This window comes from Culex pipiens, chromosome 1 (genome assembly GCF_016801865.2).
Source record: "Culex pipiens pallens isolate TS chromosome 1, TS_CPP_V2, whole genome shotgun sequence".
NCBI classification, from domain to species: Eukaryota; Metazoa; Arthropoda; class Insecta; order Diptera; family Culicidae; genus Culex; species Culex pipiens.
The window spans coordinates 46,332,511-46,354,236 of NC_068937.1; the positions used below are offsets into that span (position 1 = coordinate 46,332,511).

General features: G+C 35.1%; 1 protein-coding gene and 1 long non-coding RNA gene across 2 annotated transcripts in view; one reads left to right on the forward strand and one right to left on the reverse strand.

Moving 5' to 3' along the window:
• The first annotated feature begins 1,135 nt into the window (after positions 1 to 1,135).
• Positions 1,136 to 7,523, forward strand: LOC120417016 (argininosuccinate synthase). Its single transcript, XM_039578952.2, has 2 exons — positions 1,136 to 1,715; positions 6,748 to 7,523. Exons 1-2 carry the CDS (start codon positions 1,209 to 1,211, stop codon positions 7,474 to 7,476), a joined length of 1,236 nt encoding a protein of 411 aa, XP_039434886.1. The 5' UTR covers positions 1,136 to 1,208; the 3' UTR covers positions 7,477 to 7,523.
• A 7,657-nt stretch (positions 7,524 to 15,180) lies between these two features.
• The window catches only part of LOC120417026 (uncharacterized), a 95,765-nt gene continuing 89,219 nt past the window's right edge, over positions 15,181 to 21,726 (reverse strand). Inside the window, exon 3 of the long non-coding RNA XR_005605416.2 lies at positions 15,181 to 15,484. This is a non-coding gene — a long non-coding RNA (uncharacterized LOC120417026). The remainder of the gene's footprint in view (positions 15,485 to 21,726) is intronic.

Consider the following 21,726-nt stretch of genomic DNA (forward strand, 5'->3'; position numbering starts at 1 on the left):
GAAGGCTTCAACCACGTAGGTGGATTAAATTAGTGTATTTTTAAGAATAGAGATGATTTGCCAAAATTATAACGTATTGAAATAATTTCATACTTTTTCAAAATAAACCTCAATTTGCTTGCGCTGTGGCATTGGGATTGGTCATTTAGTTCAATTTCTATACAAATTGCAAAATCTGCATAGTGTGTCCTGGAAATGAGCATCTGCCGTGATTAATTTGCCACATAAACTAGCACATAAATCAAATCTGATTCTAGAGTTATTGGTTTTCAGTATTTGACACCAGATTCATCGAAACGATTTTTTTTCAATCACTTTTAATGTATTTTGGAATTTAAACACCCAAATCTGTTTACAGCCTACAACTCAATGTTGAGTTCATATGAGAAAAAAACATGCTGGACAAACGACACTGTTGAAGAAGAAATTACAACTTTATTAACATTAATGCCTTCAGCCAATTGCCGGAAGTGAATCAGACGCGGATGCCAGAGCTCAATGAATTGGTGTGCCAATTAAAGTGGGAATCGATACCTTTTATTTTTGCACCAGTTGCGATTAAATAAAATGGTAAATAATTTGGTTAATCACCGCACGTGGCGATTCAGCCGTAGTCCCGAGTAAGTTAATCGATTTTTATTTGAGCTGCCGGTAGCAGCGTGTGGTGTGATTTTAATTCGCGTTATTGTAGCTGGAATTAATCTTTTAAATTGGTATGGAATGCGGAAATATGGGGGAGGATTTCTGTCCTGTATGGATTGCTGGCGTTAATCGATACAATTGTTGCATTTTTACTTAATTTTATTATTTTATCAACACACATTAAGTTATTTTTTAAAATAAACAAAATAAGACAAAAATTATGAGAGGAACTCAAATACAATCTAAACTCAAAGTTTAACAGTATGAAATTCCAACAAATCTCAAAATAACTTATTGCATCACAATCCACAACAAAGTTGATAATGAGCTAGAGCCAATTCATTTAACCTCGCGATGTTTTGCAAAACTGATAATAAAAATATTACGCTAATCATCCAAAAAATAGACCATGTTTGTAAATAGGAAAGGTGTTATCGCTGGTTTGATAACCCACCGTTAACGAAAACTTTTTCAAATGCTAAAAATTGTACAGAGGATCATCCCACTCCAGTTCTAAACGATCACTGTAACCGTTAACGTCTCCCGAAAATCGTAGTCGTAGAAAAATGTCCCAGGAACGGATTCTGCTCGCCTACTCCGGTGGCCTGGACACCAGCTGCATCCTCAAGTGGTTGCTGGAGAAGGGCCACGAGGTGATCTGCTTCATGGCGGACGTGGGCCAGGAAGAGGACTTTGGGGCGGCCCGTGAAAAGGCGCTCCGGATTGGGGCCACGGACGTGATCGTCAAGGACATGAAGCAGCAGTTCGTGGAGCGGTTCGTGTGGCCAGCGCTCCAGATGGGACTGATCTACGAGGACCGGTACCTGTTGGGGACGTCGCTGGCAAGGCCGTGCATTTCGATCGGGTTGGTGGAAGCGGCGGCTCAGCGCGGGTGTACGATCATCTCGCACGGGGCCACCGGCAAGGGGAATGATCAGATTCGGTTCGAGCTGAGCTGTTATGCGTTGAATCCGACCATTAAGGTGATCGCGCCGTGGAGGTTGCCCGAGTTTTGTGAGCGGTTCCAGGGGCGGACGGATCTGTTGGAGTATGCGAAGAAGAATAACATTCCGGTAAGGCGATAAAGGGGTTGATTTTCAAGCGGTATACGCACATCATCGAAACGATAACACCGATCAACAAAATTTCTGCGCAGGCTCAAATCGAGGGGAAGCATGAAGTTTGGGGTCCCCAGCAACACGTGCAACACATATTTAGACAGGGCCGAATGGTTTTTCTCCAAAGTTTGTATGGAGAATTAGTGCTGTTCGCAACTCCCACATATTGCATGTAATTTTTGGTAGCAACAGCGACGAACCGCCCTAATTCTCCATACAAACTTTGAAGAAAAACCATTCGGCCCTGTCTAAATATTTTTTTAAAAATCAAAGCGCACATGATTCTGGGGACCCCAAACTTCATGCTTCCCCTCGAGTTGAGCCTGCGTAGTAATTTTTGTCAATTTTTGTAGGTCAGTGTAATCTATCGTTATCGCCATTTCGATAATTCTATCGGCGGTAATCTAATCGCTGATAATGGACGATAAATGATTTTTAATTTTTTTTTCTAAAATTGACTTAATTCAACTATATCATGTTAAATTTTCAATGCATTCACTAAGAACATATTTTTTGAAAATGTATATAGTAAGTTTTAAAGTTTAAATACCTTAAATTGTTCACAAAATACCGTATTTTTTGAAAGTACTCAAATTTCATAATTTCCGACGCATGAAATGAAGCGAAATTTTGCAGGTTTTTTGACTGTTTTGTTTTTTTTTTAAATACTAAAATTTTCTCAAAATACCGTTTTTTTGAAAATTTTCAAATTTTCGAAATTTGCAATATGGGTATCAAACGAAGCGAAATAATTTTGCATGCTTTTTCATATTATTAGACTTTTATGAAAATATTCAAACTTTCAAAATTTGCAATATGAGTACTAAACAAAGCGAAATTTTGTATGCGTTTTCACTTTTTATTAGAGTTTTTTTTGTTGAAAACTAAAATGTTAACAAAATATCGCATACTTTCGAAAACCCCATTTTTTTTTATTTACAATATGGGCATCAAACAAAGCGAAAATTTATGCATTTCAAATTGTTAGAGTTTTTTGGAAATCATAATTTAAAAAAAAAACACCGTATTTTTTCGTAAGTATTATAATTTTTATACTTTGCAATGTAGGTAGAGAACGAAGTGAAATTTGGTATGCATTTTTACTTATTTATATTTTTTAAATACTAAAATTTTCACAAAATACCGTATTTTTCGAAAATACTTAAATTTTTAAAACTCTCAATGGAAGCTTTATTTTTTTGTAAATCAACAACAAAATACCGTTATTTTCTGAAAATACATATTTTTTATAATTTGCATTACAGTCCAGACTCGATTATTCGAAGGCCTTGCCAAAATTTCACATCGGATAATCAAATAACAAATTGGAGATGATGAAATATTGAAAAATGCAATTTTTAATTTTATAGGCAAAAAACCATTCAAATTTTTCTAAAATGGGGTCGCAGAACTCGTATTTGAAGTCAAAAGTAAGAAAATTAAAAAAATACTTAAAACATGTCCGTGATTCGATTATCCGATTTTCACAATTTCGCTTCGTTTGTTACCCATATTACAAATTAAAAAAAATGCATATTTTCGTCAGTTAAATAATTTTGTGAGAATTTTAGTTTTTAACAATACAAACTTTAAAGAAGTGAAAAGGCATAAAAAACTTCGTTTCGTTTGATATCCATATTGTAAATTTGAAAAATTTGAGTATATTCGAAAAAAAAATTAATGAAAATTTTAGTATTTAAAAAAAATATTTAAAAATGTGAAAAAGAATACAACATTTTGCTTCGTTTGATACCCATATTGCACATTTTTGAAAATTTGATTATTTTCGAAATAAATACGGTATTTTGTGAAAATTTTAGCATTAAAAAAAACTACAAAAAAGTTCAAAAGCATACACAATTTTCACTTCATTTGATACCCATTTTGCAAATTATGAAAATTTGAGTACTTTCGAAAAATATTAAAATTAATGCATTGAAACTTATAAAATTTTCAAAAAGTATATTCTTAGTAAAAGCATTGAAAATTTAACATAATGACGTTGAATTAAGTCGATTTTAGAAAGATTTTGAAAATAAGATATCGTCCATTATCAGCGATAAGATTTCGATTAACAACCTTGAAAATGTGTTATTTCAACACTTTTATGCATTGTTACGATACTCCAAGATTTCAGATTAGGGGAAATATACCCATTCTAATCACTCTAAGCCGATCGACCAATTCTCATCACTTTTGCCGTTTTCCGCTATTAAATCAACATTTTCAGATGTATCACCAATGGTGAGTTGCTTGATCACTTTTATTTGAGCTATTTATTACTTTGGAACAGTCAAAAATAATTTATGAAAGCTGAAATTTATGATCAAAGTGCTGATAGGCCGATAATAGAAATAGGCTGAGAAAGGGTATAGTTCCCCTATATGGGCCGATTCGTTTGGACATAGAAAATTCAAAAATCAAACAAATACTTTTTTTGTTAAAGTTTAGTTTGCAAACTAAATTCGCACTAAATCGAATTTGCTAAATGTTAATTCTGTGAAAATAAAATTGAAACTAATTTGTCTTTCTGTTGTTGCAATTAAGAAGATTTTCATAGCTTTGAGATTTGGTAATCCCATAAAAAATACTTCAACTTCTTTGCCATATTTTATTTTTGTTATTTTGTAGATTCGTAGACTTATGACTCTTTTTTAAATTTATCTTTCTTAAATACAAATACCGTAAACCGGGGTAAGTTTGATAGGATTTCAATTTGTTTTCAGAATATTTTCCAACTGGTAAGATTAAGAATATTTTCCAACTGGTAAGGTTTTTCTCAATATTATTATTTTTAAAACATGTACTGGGGTAGACCACACAAAGTCCATGCACTATATAGTAAAAAAAAGTTTTTTCAATAATGTTTAGAAAAACAGTTACGAAGGGGTAGGCGTGGCTGAATGGTTACGCTGTTCGCTTTGCAAGCGGAAGGTTCTGGGTTCGATTCCCATCTGCTCCTATCGAGAAATTATGGAAAGAAGGAATTCTGAACACTTGAATATGAACGAAAAATTCATTAGCTCGCGGCGGGGTTCGATCCCCCGTCCTTTGGGTCAGCAGACAAAAATGCTAACCACCAGACCATCGAGGTTTAGTTGACAAGAAGGATTAAGAATGCTATAAGAATCCAAGAAACTTGATTGGAATCTGTGTGAACCAAAGAACAGGAAAATGCAATATTGAATGCAAGTTGAATTTAAGGACACTTACTGGTTTCATAATTGTTAGGCGAATATTGAACTTTCAACACAACCAGAATTCACCACAAAAAGCTTGGTGAACCGAATTGGAAAGCTTTCAAAATGAATCCAAGAACATACGAAGAATTAAGGACTAAAAATAGATTTGACCGGCCGCATCACTTACCACGGTGAATCCTGGCTTCACACCCATCTTACTAACACCCTCAAACCTCACGTGATACTTTGTCGAAGACGCAGCCGATTTAGCGGTCTTCATCACTCAAGTATCGGACTAAAATTCCTATCCACTTCCCCGTGTCTTACCACTGGTCGTGGCCAACGCTGTGATTGGCTAGCATGATAGGGACATTTGAAAGTTGCGAAGTGGTGATGATTGGTTCCTACTCTTCATCTGTGGTCCACGGAGCAATTCTTGGAGGTCCTGGTCAATAACAGAGTAGCAACTACGGGTAGACACCAATGCTATGCTATGCTATGCTAATGTTTAGAAAAATAGTTACGTTAAAAAATCTTAGTTTTAATTCCAGGGTGACTTTGATAGTCATAGTTTTTCTTGTTAAATCATATTTAAGATGTTCAAACTTTATTTGTACGCTAAATGTACCATCACTTAAGTAGCTGATATAGTTTTTAAGAAAAAAAAAATCAATGTTTATATTTAGTTAACGAAGTGCTAAAAAACTTTTAAAAATACATATAAATTTCAGGTAAAATTGTTGAAAAGTCGGAATTTTGCCTTAAATTTGTTAAAACTAGTTTTGTTTGTAAATTTATCGATTTATAATGCATTTTATACTGAATTCGAAGCACGAATCACAAGTTTTCACATTTTACATGAAATTTGAAATTGCCTATAAATTTGGAGATTTTTTTTAATTGTGTTGCAAAAACACATATTATTTATTATTTACAATCTTTTTTAACCTTCTCGTAGTGGAAAATTGTCCAAAGAATCCGAAAATTCATTCCGTTTTCCGATTAAAAATCATGTTCATTGAGAAAATCATGACACTTTGAGAAGTTTAAAATAATGACTTTCATCTACATTTTCTTAACTATAGTTAACTAACTTTTTAAACTTGTCGAAATTTTATGAAAAGTTCTTCTTGAGGTACTTTGAGCACTTCTCTACCACGGTCAGTATGTTTTTAAACCATTCCTTACGTATTTTAACTGTCTTCTTCATTTTGCGGAAAAATCACAAACCTATCAAAGTCACCCCGGCTATCAAAGTCACCCCGTTTTACGGTAATGTTTTTAGACCCTCTTAAAAAAGCTGTAGAAAATATCAAAATCTTTATCGATTTTACTATTTAATTTAACACCTCCTCTGAATTTTAAACGAGATTTTCTATGATGTTCGTAATCAGTCAAAAACGTGAAAAAACGTACCTACTCATCTTTAAAATCATTTTATGCCTTCAAAACCTAATTTTGTAACCAAATCAGACCACCGTCTCCGGCTTGCAGTTCCCAAGATACCACAGTTGCAAAAAGGAGATTTTTTCAGTAAAATAATTTAAATTTTGGGGTTGTACCAAAAAATAAGGGTGATTCGATTTGGATGAAAACAGATCTTTGCTTGTTTCAATGTATTTGAATTCATTGACTGCATTTGTTCAAGATGGAATGACAATATATCGAATTTATCGTTAGAAAGTTGTTGTCACGCTCCTGATGTTAATACATATAAAACTTTACAAAAATGTCAAACTTGACAATTCCTAGAGTTTTTCATTTTTAAAAATAAACAAAACTTAATTGATGCCTTTTGTTTGCAGGTCAGCGCCACCACCAAGGCGCCCTGGTCGATGGACGCCAACATCATGCACATCAGCTACGAGTCGGGCCTGCTTGAGGATCCGGCCATCGCCGCTCCCGAGGAGCTGTACCAGATGACGCAGTCACCGCAGAAGAGCGCCGAAACGCCCACAACGGTGGAGATCATCTTCAAAGATGGTGCCGCCGTTCGTGCTTCGGAGCTGATTAGCGGCAAGACCATGGAACGTCCGGTGGACATTTTGACGTTTTTGAACAAGATTGGTGGGGAGCACGGGGTTGGTCGGATTGATTTGGTCGAGAACCGGTTCTTGGGATTGAAATCTCGTGGAGTGTACGAGACTCCTGGAGCTACGATTTTGCACGTGGCTCATCGTGATCTGGAGGTGTACTGCTTGGATCGGGAGGTGTTCCGGGTGAAGTCGTTCCTCGCGTCCAAGATGGCCGACTATGTGTACAACGGGTTCTGGTACTCGCCGGAAGCGGAATACGTTCGGTCTTGCTTAGTCGCTTCACAGCGTAACGTTACCGGCAAGGTGGTGCTGGAGATCTTCAAGGGACACGCGATGGCCGTTTCGCGGGAGTCCATCAAGAGCGTTTACAACCAGGAGCTGGCCTCGATGGACGTGCATGGCTCGCTTTCTCCGTACGCCGCTACCGGTTTCATCGAGGTGAACGCCATGCGACTGAAGGAACATCACCGAGTGTTTGGCAGTGCCAATATGAAGTAGTTCGAGGAAGAGCGTTTTCATTAAAGTTGTTTAACGGTTCTGCAAAACATTGTCCTTTGATTTTGGGAAAAGGGGGGTTGTCCCTACTGTGTTGTGTTGACTTTCGGCCAACAATGTACGGTCACAGATGAACGGATGTGAAGCCCATCTAACTTCAGCACTAGCGCAATCTACTGTCTACTAGCACCAGCATTTTTGTCTGCTTGTCTATGGCAAGGTAGTCGTTTTACGTGCCGTTAGTGCCGACTTCCTGCCGAAGGGCCCATCCCAGCCCAGTTCAGCCTAGCCCGGTTCAATCAACCTGTTCAACGCCCCCTCCGCTACTGGGGCGATAGATTTTTATTTCCAGCCCATCGTCGAAGGCCAACTTCGGGAGAGGATGTTGCAAGCCGCCCAGGTCCACACTTTGTGGGGGTGGTCCGGCCAAAGGTTGTCCGTCCAACCTTGCACCATGAACCATGGCGGCGTCGTCCTCATTGCCACCGGGGACAACGGGACCAGTTCCCCGGGAGGACACCACTGGGAGAAGAAAAGTACATCAAATAAATCGAGATTGGGCGGTAATTTACATTTCCGTCGGTAGATAGACTTTTTCCATCGTCGGAGTGTTGGCACTATACGAGGGAGTGAATGTTACGAAAATTGCTCAATGTTAGGCGTATTTTTTTATTCGAATGTACTTTGTTCAGCCGATGATCGGGTGAGGGGTGAGGAGTTGAGTTGTTGAACATTTAATATAACAACATCGAATGTATTTGAAATGGAAGGATTTATTCAATTTGAGTGATAAACATTTAACTAATATCATTGCAATCATGGTTGTGGGGTATAAGTAAGTGAAGTGAACACTTTTTGATGACACGGTATCTACAATTTCCGATAGGCCGGAGTTAGCGTCGGAATCGACCTATACTGTACAACGTTGTATGGAATACATAATGTCAATTTTAGTGGAAAGTTAATGATGACGACTTAACAAACCCACACACTTGTGACAAAGTCCAATTTTTCATCATAATGATCGTGATATCTTGTTGCACTCAAACAAGTTTTTTGAAAACGCGGATATTTTTGCTTATTTTTCTCAAATTTATGTGGATATATATTTGGGTAATTCTCCGCCAACTCACACATCAGTTGCCCCGACCCCTCTTCGATTTGCGTGAAACTTTGTTCTAAGGGTTAACTTTAGTCCCTGATCACGAATCCGAGGTCCGTTTTTTGATATCTCGTGACGGAGGGGCGGTACGACCCCCTTCATTTTTGAACATGGGAAAAAAGAGGTGTTTTTCAATAATTTGCAGCCTGAAACGGTGATGAGATAGAAATTTGGTGTCAGAGGGACTTTTATGTAAAATTAGACGCCCGATTTAATGACGTACTCAGAATTCCGAAAAAACGTATTCTTCATCGAAAAAAACACTAAAAAAGTTTTAAAAATTCTCCCATTTTCTGTTAATCAACTGTAAAATTTTTTGGAACATGTTATTTTATGGGAAATTTAATGTACTTTTCGAATCTACATTGACCCAAAAGGGTCATTTTTTCACTTAGAACAAAAATTTTCATTTTAAAATTTCGTGTTTTTCTAACTTTTCAGGGATATTTTTTAGAGTGTAATAATGTTCTACAAAGTTGTAGATCAGACAATTACAAAAATTTTGATATGTAAACTTAAGGAGTTTGCTTACAAACATCACGAGTTATCGCGATTTTAAACCGTGTGGACACTTTTTTGAAATTTTAGACCTCTCCCCCCTTATCCCCCCTCGTGGACAATGTGGACAAAAGTGGAAGACACCTTCTACGACCTTAAAAGTTTGATTTTATTTCTATTTCTATTTCTATTTTCTTGTTTTTAACATTAAACTTGAGTTCTGAGATCCAATTTTAGTCAAATTTGAATGGTTGATTGCCTATTGAATAACTAAAAGCATTTTTTCAACATCTCATCACCGCCATTTTGGAAGACATTTGGATTTAAAAATTCTAAATAAGTTTAGAGTAGTTTAGGGGTACTTACATACTTAAGTTTGACAAATATTAATCGATTGTTTCGCAACGATTAAAGGGTTGTTGCGAAATTTTAATTTCTGTGCATATTTCATTTTCACTTCGAGTTTGAACAAATTCCACTGCACTATTTTTTGTGTAGTTTAATAAGCACACCAAATTTCAATGTTTAATTAGAAATTGTCCGGGACCGTGGTGTAGGGGTAAGCGTGATTGCCTCTCACCCAGTCGGCCTGGGTTCGATCCCAGACGGTCCCGGTGGCATTTTTCGAGACGAGATTTGTCTGATCACGCCTTCCGTCGGACGGGAAGTTAATGATGGCCCCGGACTAACCTAAAAAGGTTAGGTCGTTAGCTCAGTCCAGGTGTAGGAGTCGTCTCCCTGGGTCCTGCCTCGGTGGAGTCGCTGGTAGGCAGTTGGACTCACAATCCAAAGGTCGTCAGTTCGAATCCCGGGGTGGATGGAAGCTAAGGTGTAAAAAGAGGTTTGCAATTGCCTCAACAATCAAGCCTTCGAACACCTAGTTTCGAGTAGGAATCTTGCAATCGAGAACGCCAAGGCAATGCTGTAGAGCAAATAATTTGATTTTTTTTTGAATTGGAAATTGATCGACTTTCATGGTTACTAAATATAACTGGGTAGTTATAAAAATAGGTTTTGCTGTCTCTGATTACACAGTTCAACAAAAAATCAAATGTTTCCGGTCTCTGAGCACCCGAATCCGAGTTCAGAATTGCTTCAAATGGCCCCAATTTTGAGATACACCCAATTGAAATGTTAGTCTAGGGAAAAAATATCTACTTTGCAGACTATTTTACAAAAGAACTATTGATTAAACAACTAAACCAATACATGTACCTTAAAGTTCACGTTTTCCCTTTCTGAAACACTCCTGGTTTTTGAAATTTGATTGTTTCTATGCATATTTATGGCAATTCAAATATCAATATTTTTAAGTGGTTTTCATTCAAGTTTTCCCAACTTGCATGCAAGTCAAATCTTGCTAGGATATCAATAATAAAAATCAAAAATGTTTTGCAGAATGTTAAATGATGCTGTCTCGTCATTCTTAAGAATAATTTTTAATGTAATTTTGTCTGCTGAATCCATTCCCATCATTAGATTTATTCTAAAGGGTCAGGTTTTTGTGTAAAAGTAGGATTATTGATTAAATAAATTGTATATAATTCACTGACGAATAATTATTGGCATAACCTGTTGCAGAACGTTGTTTGAAATATTTGATTTCTAGTTTCCATCAGGCACAAAAACACTTTTTTTCGACCATTTCAAATGTTACGGTTGATGGCCTATCTACAATCACTTTACTTAGAAAATTGTACTTAGCGTAGGAATTTGAATCCATGCAAAGGAATCTGATCTTCCACAATGATAAAGTAAGCAAATTGGTGACTTGACGTATGGTTTGGAAAATTTCAAAACCTACGGCAAGTTGACGTTTCTATATCAAAGGTAAACAAACAACTGCATAGCAACGTATAACAGCCCAGCAAGTTTGCTAAGTTGATTGTAGATGACGACAGTAAGTTACGTACTATTTCTAAGCAATTTATCTTAAAAAAAAAAAAATTGGAAATAAAAAAAAAAAAATTTTCTTTCACTTTTTTTTTACTTGGAAATTTTGAAAACAATTTTATTCGAAAGATTGAATTTCGCTATGATTTCTTTTGTCATTGCAATTTGGTGTTATAGAGAACCTAATTTTTCCTGTTTGCTTTTCTTTTCAGAGGCTGTATCTCAGCTACTCAATGCCTTTGGAGCCAATTTTATGGAAATTGTCTCATAAAAAAAATGTTATCAGACTGTCAAACTGTCAAACTTTGTGAACGTTTTTCTCTGAACATCGAGTTGATTTACGGGTGCCACGATATCTCAAGATAGGATGGACCAAATTAGCTGAAATTTGCGGTCAAGACTCCCAAGATATCGATGCCTCTGTGCTCTCTTATGCTAACTAGGTAGGAAAACCAGCAAGCTTAGTACAAGAGAGCACAGAGGCATCGACATATCCCGGGTGCATGACGAAGCCCGATTCTGAAATTTTGCTTTAATAAAATACAAAAATCACAAAACTGACGATTTTTGCCATCCTCACCTTACCGACCTCGAAGACCCACCTTCACGTATATCTATCGACTCATCGACTCGACTTGTCGAGTTTTATCCAAAACGAGCAGGGCAGCGGACTGAGAAGTTCAGCAGCAGATTCTCCGTACAGCCTTACTTTCCAACCAGTGGAAGGCTGGCAGATCGTCAACGCTGTGTGTGATGTGAAAACCAACGCCACTGGTCTAGATGGACTGCCGATCAAGTTTATAAAAATCGTCCTCCCCCTGGTCTTGTAGCAAATTACTCACCTATTCAACAGCATCATCGCAACCTCAATCTTTCCTACCTGCTGGAAACACGCTAAAATCATACCACTGAGAAAGAAACCCCATCTGAGCGCTTTGACGAATCTACGGCCCATAAGCATCTTGTGTGCGCTCTCGAAGGTGTTTGAAAAGCTTCTAGAACAGCAAATGTCGTCTTTTATCACCGAGAACCACCTACTCACGGAGCACCAGGCGGGTTTCCGGAAAGGCCAAAGCATACAAACCGCGACTTCCCGTGTGTTCGACGACTTGGCACGCACGACAGACAGGAGAGGATCTGCGGTGCTGTTGCTGCTCGATTTTTCCAAGGCCTTCGACACCATACCCCATAACAAGCTGTGTACGAAGCTCGAAACGCAATTCAATTTTGGTCCATCCGCGGTGAACCTCATCAGATTGTATTTAGAAAACCGACGCCAAACCGTTTTCTGTGGAGATCTACAGTCAGTAAGCAGCATCGTAGATTCCGGGGTACCTCAAGGCTCGATTGTAGGGCCTCTGCTTTTCTGTTGTCACGTTAACGATCTACCACCTGTGCTCAGATATTGCTCGATTCAACTCTACGCGGATGATGTGCAACTGTACATTGGTCGACTGGGCCCATGCTCCCGAGAACTCATCAGGATGGTCAACGAGGATCTCGATAGGAACCAGCTATTTGTCAACCAAGCGAAGAGCAAAGCGCTGTTTGTGCAGGGTCGTCGTAGAAACAAAGCGCAACTCGATCTGCTTCCTCGTATCACCATGAGCGGCCAAGCCATTGAATGGGTAGACAGTGCGAAAAATCTGGGTTTCATCTTCCAAGCAGACCTGCAATGGGACGGACTCATCCAGCAACAGTGTGGAAAAATCTATGGCAGCCTACGCACACTCCGAAGCTGCACATCCGCTGCTCCAGTCAGTACGCGTCTTAAGCTGTTCAAGTCGCTGATTCTGCCTCATTTTCTTTTCGGAGAGCTGCTACATGTCAACCCTAGTGCTGGTGCATTGGATCGGTTGCGTGTTGCGCTAAATTGCTGTGTTCGTTACGTTTACGGCCTCACCCGATATGATCATGTCAGTCACCTACAACGGAACCTGGTTGGTTGCCCTCTGGACAACCTGTACGCACACCGCTCGTGTCTATTCCTGCGCAAACTCCTCACCACGCGCTCCCCACCAGAACTCTACCAGAAGCTGCAGCAGTTCAGAGGCCGCCGCCTGTTGAATTTGATCATTCCCGCCAACAGAACTTTGACCTACTCCAGTTCCCTGTTCGTTCGAGGTGTGGTCAACTGGAACATGGTGCCAACGGAACTCAAACACGGGGTATCGCAAGCAACATTCAAAAGAAACTGTTTAGAGTTCTGGAACAGGGAGTAAACCAAACAAACGCCGGGAAACGAGAGCAGCGTAAGAGCAGCGCGCAGCGTGTAACCACTGTCGCGCCCGGAGGTCCCGGAGCCCCCTAACCACAAGCTATAGGAAGAGTGGCATAGGGACAACCCTCCGGCTCCTCCGGGGTGCCTGGAAAACACGACACGCCAGCTGAAGAATCCACGGAGGTATCAGAGTGACCCGGGGCCCCCCTAACCACAAGTTACAAGAAGAGTGGAATAGGGACAACCCCCCGGGCACTCGAGTCCTCTGGATGAGGTCGCATAAGGGGCAAACCCCCATCCCCTCGGATGAAGCATGGACTACGCATGGACAACTCAACTCACTACTCGCAACTCAAGAGAACATCAAGAGAACACCGAGAAGAACGGCATCAACCAAGGAAAACCGTTTAGTTAATAAGTGTAATATTAGTTAGCAAACACAGATGATACCGGAGGTAGCAATTTAAAAGGTGCAAACCTTACGCTACCAGATTAAATAAATAAATAAATAAATTACTCAGAATCAAATTCTGAGCAAATGTCTGTGCGTGTGGTAAGTCCGTGCATCGAAAAATATGCACACGATTATCTCCGAACTGGCCAAACCGATTTGGACCGTTTTGGTCCATTCGATCCATCTTGGGGTCCCACAAGACCCTAGTTAATATTATGAAGTTTAGTAAAGTTCTTCAAAAGTTATGCTAAAAAACGATTTAAACAAAAGTCCGGAAGATTGTAAAAAGGGTGGTTTTTGTAAGAAATCTTGTCATGCTATATTTGTTTAGAAAGGTATTTGAAAGACATTTATTGTGCGACCCATTGTTGGATAGGTAATCAAAAAACCTTTCCAACGAGCAGAAAAGATTGAAGATCTGACAAACCTATCAAAAGTTATAAGTACTTTAGTGTTTTCAATTAATTGTGTGTATTTTGATAACAATAAGTATTATTTATACACTTTTTTGAGGCTGTGTAGTGTGTTAGCTTAATGAATGCGAAGAAGGCACCAACCACCTAAAGGTGGATTAAATAACGTTTTTATACAATACACATAAAAATATTTCCATTTTTTTTTAAATTAAGTTTTTTAAAATCGGCATTCGTCATCCACACAGGACTTGTTTACCGAGTCTGCACCAAAATAATGCCCTGCAAAAAGATTAAAAAAATTACATTTTTGACGATTGACATGTATGTAACCCCTTAAAATATTTTAATTTATTGTGAATTTCCGATGTACAGCACCGCAAATAGATTTTATTTGGAAAAAAAATGTTCCGTCATTACTTAGACATTTTGAAAATCAACATTTGGACAGGTGTATAATGCATTTTACCATTACTGAAAATTCAATTTATATATTTTTTTAGTTGTTTTCCACACCCACCTTCCCCCCTCGACTTTGGTCAGAAACGAAGGTTAAATTCAAAAAATACTTGCAACGGCCTTTAAAACAAAATTTTATGTTAAATTTTTTTATTTTTTGCGCTTTATTTTTTTGCGAGTAAAGACCATTAAAAAGTGGTTTGATTTTGTTTAGGGTATAGCTATTTTTTCTGAACAATTCTAAGCAATACCTACAACTTGCCTTGCATGGACAAACTAATGATGCAAAATGACTGTTTTTTTTTTGAACCAATCCCATTCCGATGAGATTTACTAAAAAGTTTCCACTTGGTTTATTTATGGGTCCATTTTCGAAATTAGCCACATTGTTTTGTTGGATTTTATAAAATAGTGTCGGTTAATTTTGCATTTCAGAACATTTAAAACAAGAATTACACTTTAAAATTCACTTCACTTCACTTACATAAAATAAATCACTTGATTTTCACTTTAAATCTCCAGTTGTTACAACCTTGCAGTGTGCAGGTTTCGTCGACAACGAACTGATTTTCCACGAATCAGTACAGCCCGTTTGCCGCGAAACCCGATCCAGACAAGGTGTTTTTGCTGTTGTTGCAGAATTATAACTGATGCCAGATGATTCCACCACCGTTCACTTTCACTTATTTTTCCGATCCCACCATCTGTTTTGTCATCATCTGGTCTTCTAGTTAGCTCATGTCGAAAAAAAGCGAAAGGTTAACCAGATACTAATTAAAACTTGTCTAATTAGAGTCCTTGCGACTGTGCCATGAGCTTCGCATATTTTTGAATTCGTTTGATTGCTGAAATACCTCAAGTTGAAGATTTGCTGAGCCCGTTGACTGATGAACTCCGATGAAACGTTGCTGCTGAAATACGTGAAGAACAAACAAAGTTGATTAAGAAGCTGTTGGGAAAGATTTTCCTCTTATTGTGAAGTGCCGGTGTGATAAAAAAATGCTAATTATTTCTCGCGAAACTTGTGCAATGTGCTTCACTAATCAGCATCCTTTGCTCATTTGTGCTGCCAGTGCAAACAAACTACTTCAACGGTCGATCTGGGTGGGAAAGTTGCCAACGGGAATGGCTGATTAATTGTTGATTTCTTTGTAATTTAGCCCACCAGTTTGCCACGTTAGGGGGTGCAAGTTTTTTTTTTGAGAAAAATTGTTTCAATCTTTAAAAATGACACTCCTTCCAAAAATCTAAATCACGATGACAAAGTAATCTGTCATCCTTTCTTCGTCACAAAGGTTGCTCGAACAATCCGACTGCAAATAATTCCCTCCGCACGTCTCAAAAAGTAAAAGTCCCATACACTTTAAAATAAAACAAACCAAATCAAAAAGGCTGCCATCTCCAGTTTTCCAGTCAGGGTTCAAAAGTAAAACTATTCCTAGCTGTCTGCACGGATAGAAATCCTGTCCGAAAAATCGTAAACAAATTGTTTTAAAATCGATAACATCGATTGTTTTCAATTTCGTTTACAATGTTTTCAAAAATGAAAACATTCTCCTCGATTTCGAAAACTTTTGTGTTCGAAAACGAAATTTTTCCGTCACCCTTTTACGAAGCGTAACAACTGTCAAAACGCAGCCTAAAACAAAACGTCAACCAAAAGATGACAGTTTGTTTGTGCCGTTCGCGCAAAGTTTTTTTTCTGGTTTTGGTGGAAGAAAATCTTTGCTGCCCAAGTGTCCAGCTGTAAACACAGCCAACAAAGGCGTTCCGGGTCGAACATAAAAGTGCTTTCCGAAGTGGCGAAATCACCTGTCCGGGAAAAGTGTAAGGTCGATCCGCACCGCCAGCGTCGATTCTGGCAAAAGTGAGTGAAAGTGTAGTTGCCAACGGCCACCCTCGGAGACGGAGAGCAATGATGAATGCATCGCCGGAACCTCCTCATCCTCCTGCTCCACGACCGCCGAGAAAGATGTCCAGCGGGAGTAAATCATCAACGAGCTTCCGTGCTTCCGTTGTCCTCAAGCCTTCTAACATAGGATGGTAGGTTCTGGTGATGCAATCACTGCGCCTTGTCGAGGGTGTCCGTTGGCAACGATTCCGTCTTTCATTCCAGAACTGAACCTGTACTGGTCCCTTCGAGCGTTTCTTTCAGAACCGACGCTGGCGATGCGGATCAAGACTTCTCCCGGACAGGGGATTTCGCCAGTTCCGGAAGCACTTTTAAGCCAGGTACCGCAACGACTTTGTTGGTGGTGTTTGCAGCTCCTCCTCCTCCTCCTCCTCCTCCTCCTCCTCCTCCTCCTCCTCCTCCTCCTCCTCCTCCTCCTCCTCCTCCTCCTCCTCCTCCTCCTCCTCCTCCTCCTCCTCCTCCTCCTCCTCCTCCTCCTCCTCCTCCTCCTCCTCCTCCTCCTCCTCCTCCTCCTCCTCCTCCTCCTCCTCCTCCTCCTCCCTCCTCCTCCTCCTCCTCCTCCTCCTCCTCCTCCTCCTCCTCCTCCTCCTCCTCCTCCTCCTCCTCCTCCTCCTCTCCTCCTCCTCCTCCTCCTCCTCCTCCTCCTCCTCCACCACCTCCTCCTCCTCCTCATCCACCTCCTCCTCCTCCTCCTCCTCCTCCTCCTCCTCCTCCTCCTCCTCCTCCTCCTCCTCCACCTCCTCCTCCTCCTCCTCCTCCTCCTCCTCCTCCTCCTCCTCCTCCTCCTCCTCCTCCTCCTCCTCCTCCTCCTCCTCCTCTTCCTCCTCCTCCTCCTCCTCCTCCTCCTCATCCTACTCCTCCACCACGGTGTGCAGCGGAAAATCATCAGGGAGCTGAAGGGGCCAACTCTATGCGAAGAGTTGAAGAAAGTAGTCAGCACTAGGCTGGCCACACATCTGATGCAGGTACGTCCTTCGTAAAAATTATAATGAAAAAAAACTCACAACATTCCCAATTCGCATTCCGCAACAGGCTGCGACGCCAACATCTTCACCAGATCTGCAGCCAATTCGAATGGAACCACGGCAACGAGGAAAGCGACCCGGACGCATCTACCGAACTCGAGCTCCGTCGGCATCCTGGAGGCGATTTCAGTCAAGCCCCTCCACACACACACAGCCCATCTACACACATTTTGTTACACCCTACCACTACAAAACTATAATCTAAAATTCTTCAATTCTACAATTGTAATTTCAAAAATTCTATGATTCCAAAACCCTAAAATTCAAAAAAAAACTGAAAATCTTATGAAATTCTATAATTCTAGATGTCTAAAGTTCTGAAATTTCTAGAATTCTAAACTTGCAAAATTTTCAATTCAATTCTAAACTTCTAATTTTTGGAAACTAAAAACGCTCAAATTTTCAAAACCAAAAAATTAAAAATTCTAGAATTTTTAAGTTTTAAATTTCTTATGTTTTAATTATTTTTAATTTTTCTAAAACTTCTAATTCTAAACTTCCGAAATTCTTTACTTGCAATATTCTTAAATTATAGAATTAAAAGTTCTTAATTTTGAAATTTCTACATTTTCTATGGGTCTTGAATCCTTAAATTAGGAACTAATACAATTCTATAATTCTTGCTATAATTCCAAATTTCTAAAATTATACAACAGCGACACTCTCATAACCTAAAAATTTAGAATTCTCAAAATACATGGTTTTTAAATTCTACATTTAGAATTCTAGAATGTTAGAATTTAAAAACATTTAAACTTTATGAAAAAACTTCCAAAATTTTAAGATCTAAAATATTAAATTCCTAAAGTCTAAAATTCTGATCTTCTAAAATTCCGATTTTTTTTAATAACTAAAATTGAAAAAAAAAACTGAAATATGTAAAGTGTAGCGTAAAACAACAAAATCTAAAATTATAATGTTGTTAAATTCCAATTAATTTTTTTATACAATTCTAAAATTTCTAAAAAATAAAAATTCAAAAACTCTATAATTCTCGATTTCATAAATTCTGAAAATTTACAATTTTAAAATTCTTATAATCTAAAATTAAAAAAAATAAATTTTGAATTTCTAAAATTCGAAAAAACTAGAATTCTGAACATCAAAAGTTCTAAAATTCTAAAATTCTTAAATTCTTAAATTCTTAAATTCTTAAATTCTAAAATTCTAAAATTCTAAAATTCTAAAATTCTAAAATTCTAAAATTCTAAAATTCTAAAATTCTAAAATTCTAAAATTCTAAAATTCTAAAATTCTAAAATTCTAAAATTCTAAAATTCTAAAATTCTAAAATTCTAAAATTCTAAAATTCTAAAATTCTAAAATTCTAAAATTCTAAAATTCTGAAATTCTAAAATTCTAAAATTCTAAAATTCTAATATTCTAAAATTCTAAATTCTAAAATTCTAAAATTCTAATATTCTAAAATTCTAATATTCTAAAATTCTAAAATTCTAAAATTCTAAAATTCTAAAATTCTAAAATTCTAAAATTCTAAAATTCTAAAATTCTAAAATTCTAAAATTCTAAAATTCTAAAATTCTAAAATTCTAAAATTCTAAAATTCTAAAATTCTAAAATTCTAAAATTCTAACATTCTAAAATTCTAAAATTCTAAAATTCTAAAATTCTAAAATTCTAAAATTCTAAAATTCTAAAATTCTAAAATTCTAAAATTCTAAAATTCTAAAATTCTAAAATTCTAAAATTCTAAAATTCTAAAATTCTAAAATTCTAAAAAATTCTAAAATTCTAAAATTCTAAAATTCTAAAATTCTAAAATTCTAAAATTCTAAAATTCTAAAATTCTAAAATTCTAAAATTCTAAAATTCTAAAATTCTAAAATTCTAAAATTCTAAAATTCTAAAATTCTAAAATTCTAAAATTCTAAAATTCTAAAATTCTAAAATTCTAAAATTCTAAAATTCTAAAATTCTAAAATTCTAAAATTCTAAAATTCTAAAATTCTAAAATTCTAAAATTCTAAAATTCTAAAATTCTAAAATTCTAAAATTCTAAAATTCTAAAATTCTAAAATTCTAAAATTCTAAAATTCTAAAATTCTAAAATTCTAAAATTCTAAAATTCTAAAATTCTAAAATTCTAAAATTCTAAAATTCTAAAATTCTAAAATTCTAAAATTCTAAAATTCTAAAATTCTAAAATTCTAAAATTCTAAAATTCTAAAATTCTAAAATTCTAAAATTCTAAAATTCTAAAATTCTAAAATTCTAAAATTCTAAAATTCTAAAATTCTAAAATTCTAAAATTCTAAAATTCTAAAATTCTAAAATTCTAAAATTCTAAAATTCTAAAATTCTAAAATTCTAAAATTCTAAAATTCTAAAATTCTAAAATTCTAAAATTCTAAAATTCTAAAATTCTAAAATTCTAAAATTCTAAAATTCTAAAATTCTAAAATTCTAAAATTCTAAAATTCTAAAATTCTAAAATTCTAAAATTCTAAAATTCTAAAATTCTAAAATTCTAAAATTCTAAAATTCTAAAATTCTAAAATTCTAAAATTCTAAAATTCTAAAATTCTAAAATTCTAAAATTCTAAAATTCTAAAATTCTAAAATTCTAAAATTCTAAAATTCTAAAATTCTAAAATTCTAAAATTCTAAAATTCTAAAATTCTAAAATTCTAAAATTCTAAAATTCTAAAATTCTAAAATTCTAAAATTCTAAAATTCTAAAATTCTAAAATTCTAAAATTCTAAAATTCTAAAATTCTAAAATTCTAAAATTCTAAAATTCTAAAGTTCTAAAATTCTAAAATTCTAAAATTCTAAAATTCTAAAATTCTAAAATTCTAAAATTCTAAAATTCTAAAATTCTAAAATTCTAAAATTTTAAAATTCTAAAATTTTAAAATTCTAAAATTCTAAAATTCTAAAATTCTAAAATTCTGAAATTCTAAAATTCTAAAATTCTAAAATTCTAAAATTCTAAAATTCTAAAATTCTAAAATTCTAAAATTCTAAAATTCTAAAATTCTAAAATTCTAAAATTTAAAAATTCTAAAATTTTAAAATTCTAAAATTCTAAAATTCTAAAATTCTAAAATTCTAAAATTCTAAAATTCTAAAATTCTAAAATTCTAAAATTCTAAAATTCTAAAATTCTAAAATTCTAAAATTCTAAAATTCTAAAATTCTAAAATTCTAAAATTCTAAAATTCTAAAATTCTAAAATTCTAAAATTCTAAAATTCTAAAATTCTAAAATTCTAAAATTCTAAAATTCTAAAATTCTAAAATTCTAAAATTCTAAAATTCTAAAATTCTAAAATTCTGAAATTCTAAAATTCTAAAATTCCAAAATTCCAAAATTCCAAAATTCTAAAATTCTTAAATTCTAAAATTCTAAAATTCTAAAATTCTAAAATTCTGAAATTCTAAAATTCTAAAATTCAAAAATTTAAAAATTCTAAAATTCTAAAATTCTAAAATTCTAAAATTCTAAAATTCTAAAATTCTAAAATTCTAAAATTCTAAAATTCTAAAATTCTAAAATTCTAAAATTCTAAAATTCTAAAATTCTAAAATTCTAAAATTCTAAAATTCTAAAATTCTAAAATTCTAAAATTCTAAAATTCTAAAATTCTAAAATTCTAAAATTCTAAAATTCTAAAATTCTAAAATTCTAAAATTCTAAAATTCTAAAATTCTAAAATTCTAAAATTCTAAAATTCTAAAATTCTTAAGTTCTAAAATTCTAAAATTCTAAAATTCTAAAATTCTGAAATTCTAAAATTCTAAAATTCAAAAATTTAAAAATTCTAAAATTCTAAAATTCTAAAATTCTAAAATTCTAAAATTCTAAAATTCTAAAATTCTAAAATTCTAAAATTCTAAAATTCTAAAATTCTAAAATTCTAAAATTCTAAAATTCTAAAATTCTAAAATTCTAAAATTCTAAAATTCTAAAATTCTAAAATTCTAAATTCTAAAATTCTAAAATTCTAAAATTCTAAAATTCTAAAATTCTAAAATTCTAAAATTAAAAATACCCAAATTCTCAAATTCCCAAATTCCTAAATTCCTAAATTCCTAAATTCCTAAATTCCTAAATTCCTAAATTCCTAAATTCCCAAATTCTTAAATTCCAAAATTCTTAAATTCCCAAATTCTTAAATTCCCAAATTCTTAAATTCCCAAATTCCCAAATTCCCATATTCCCAAATTCCCAAATTAACAAATTCACAAGCAAA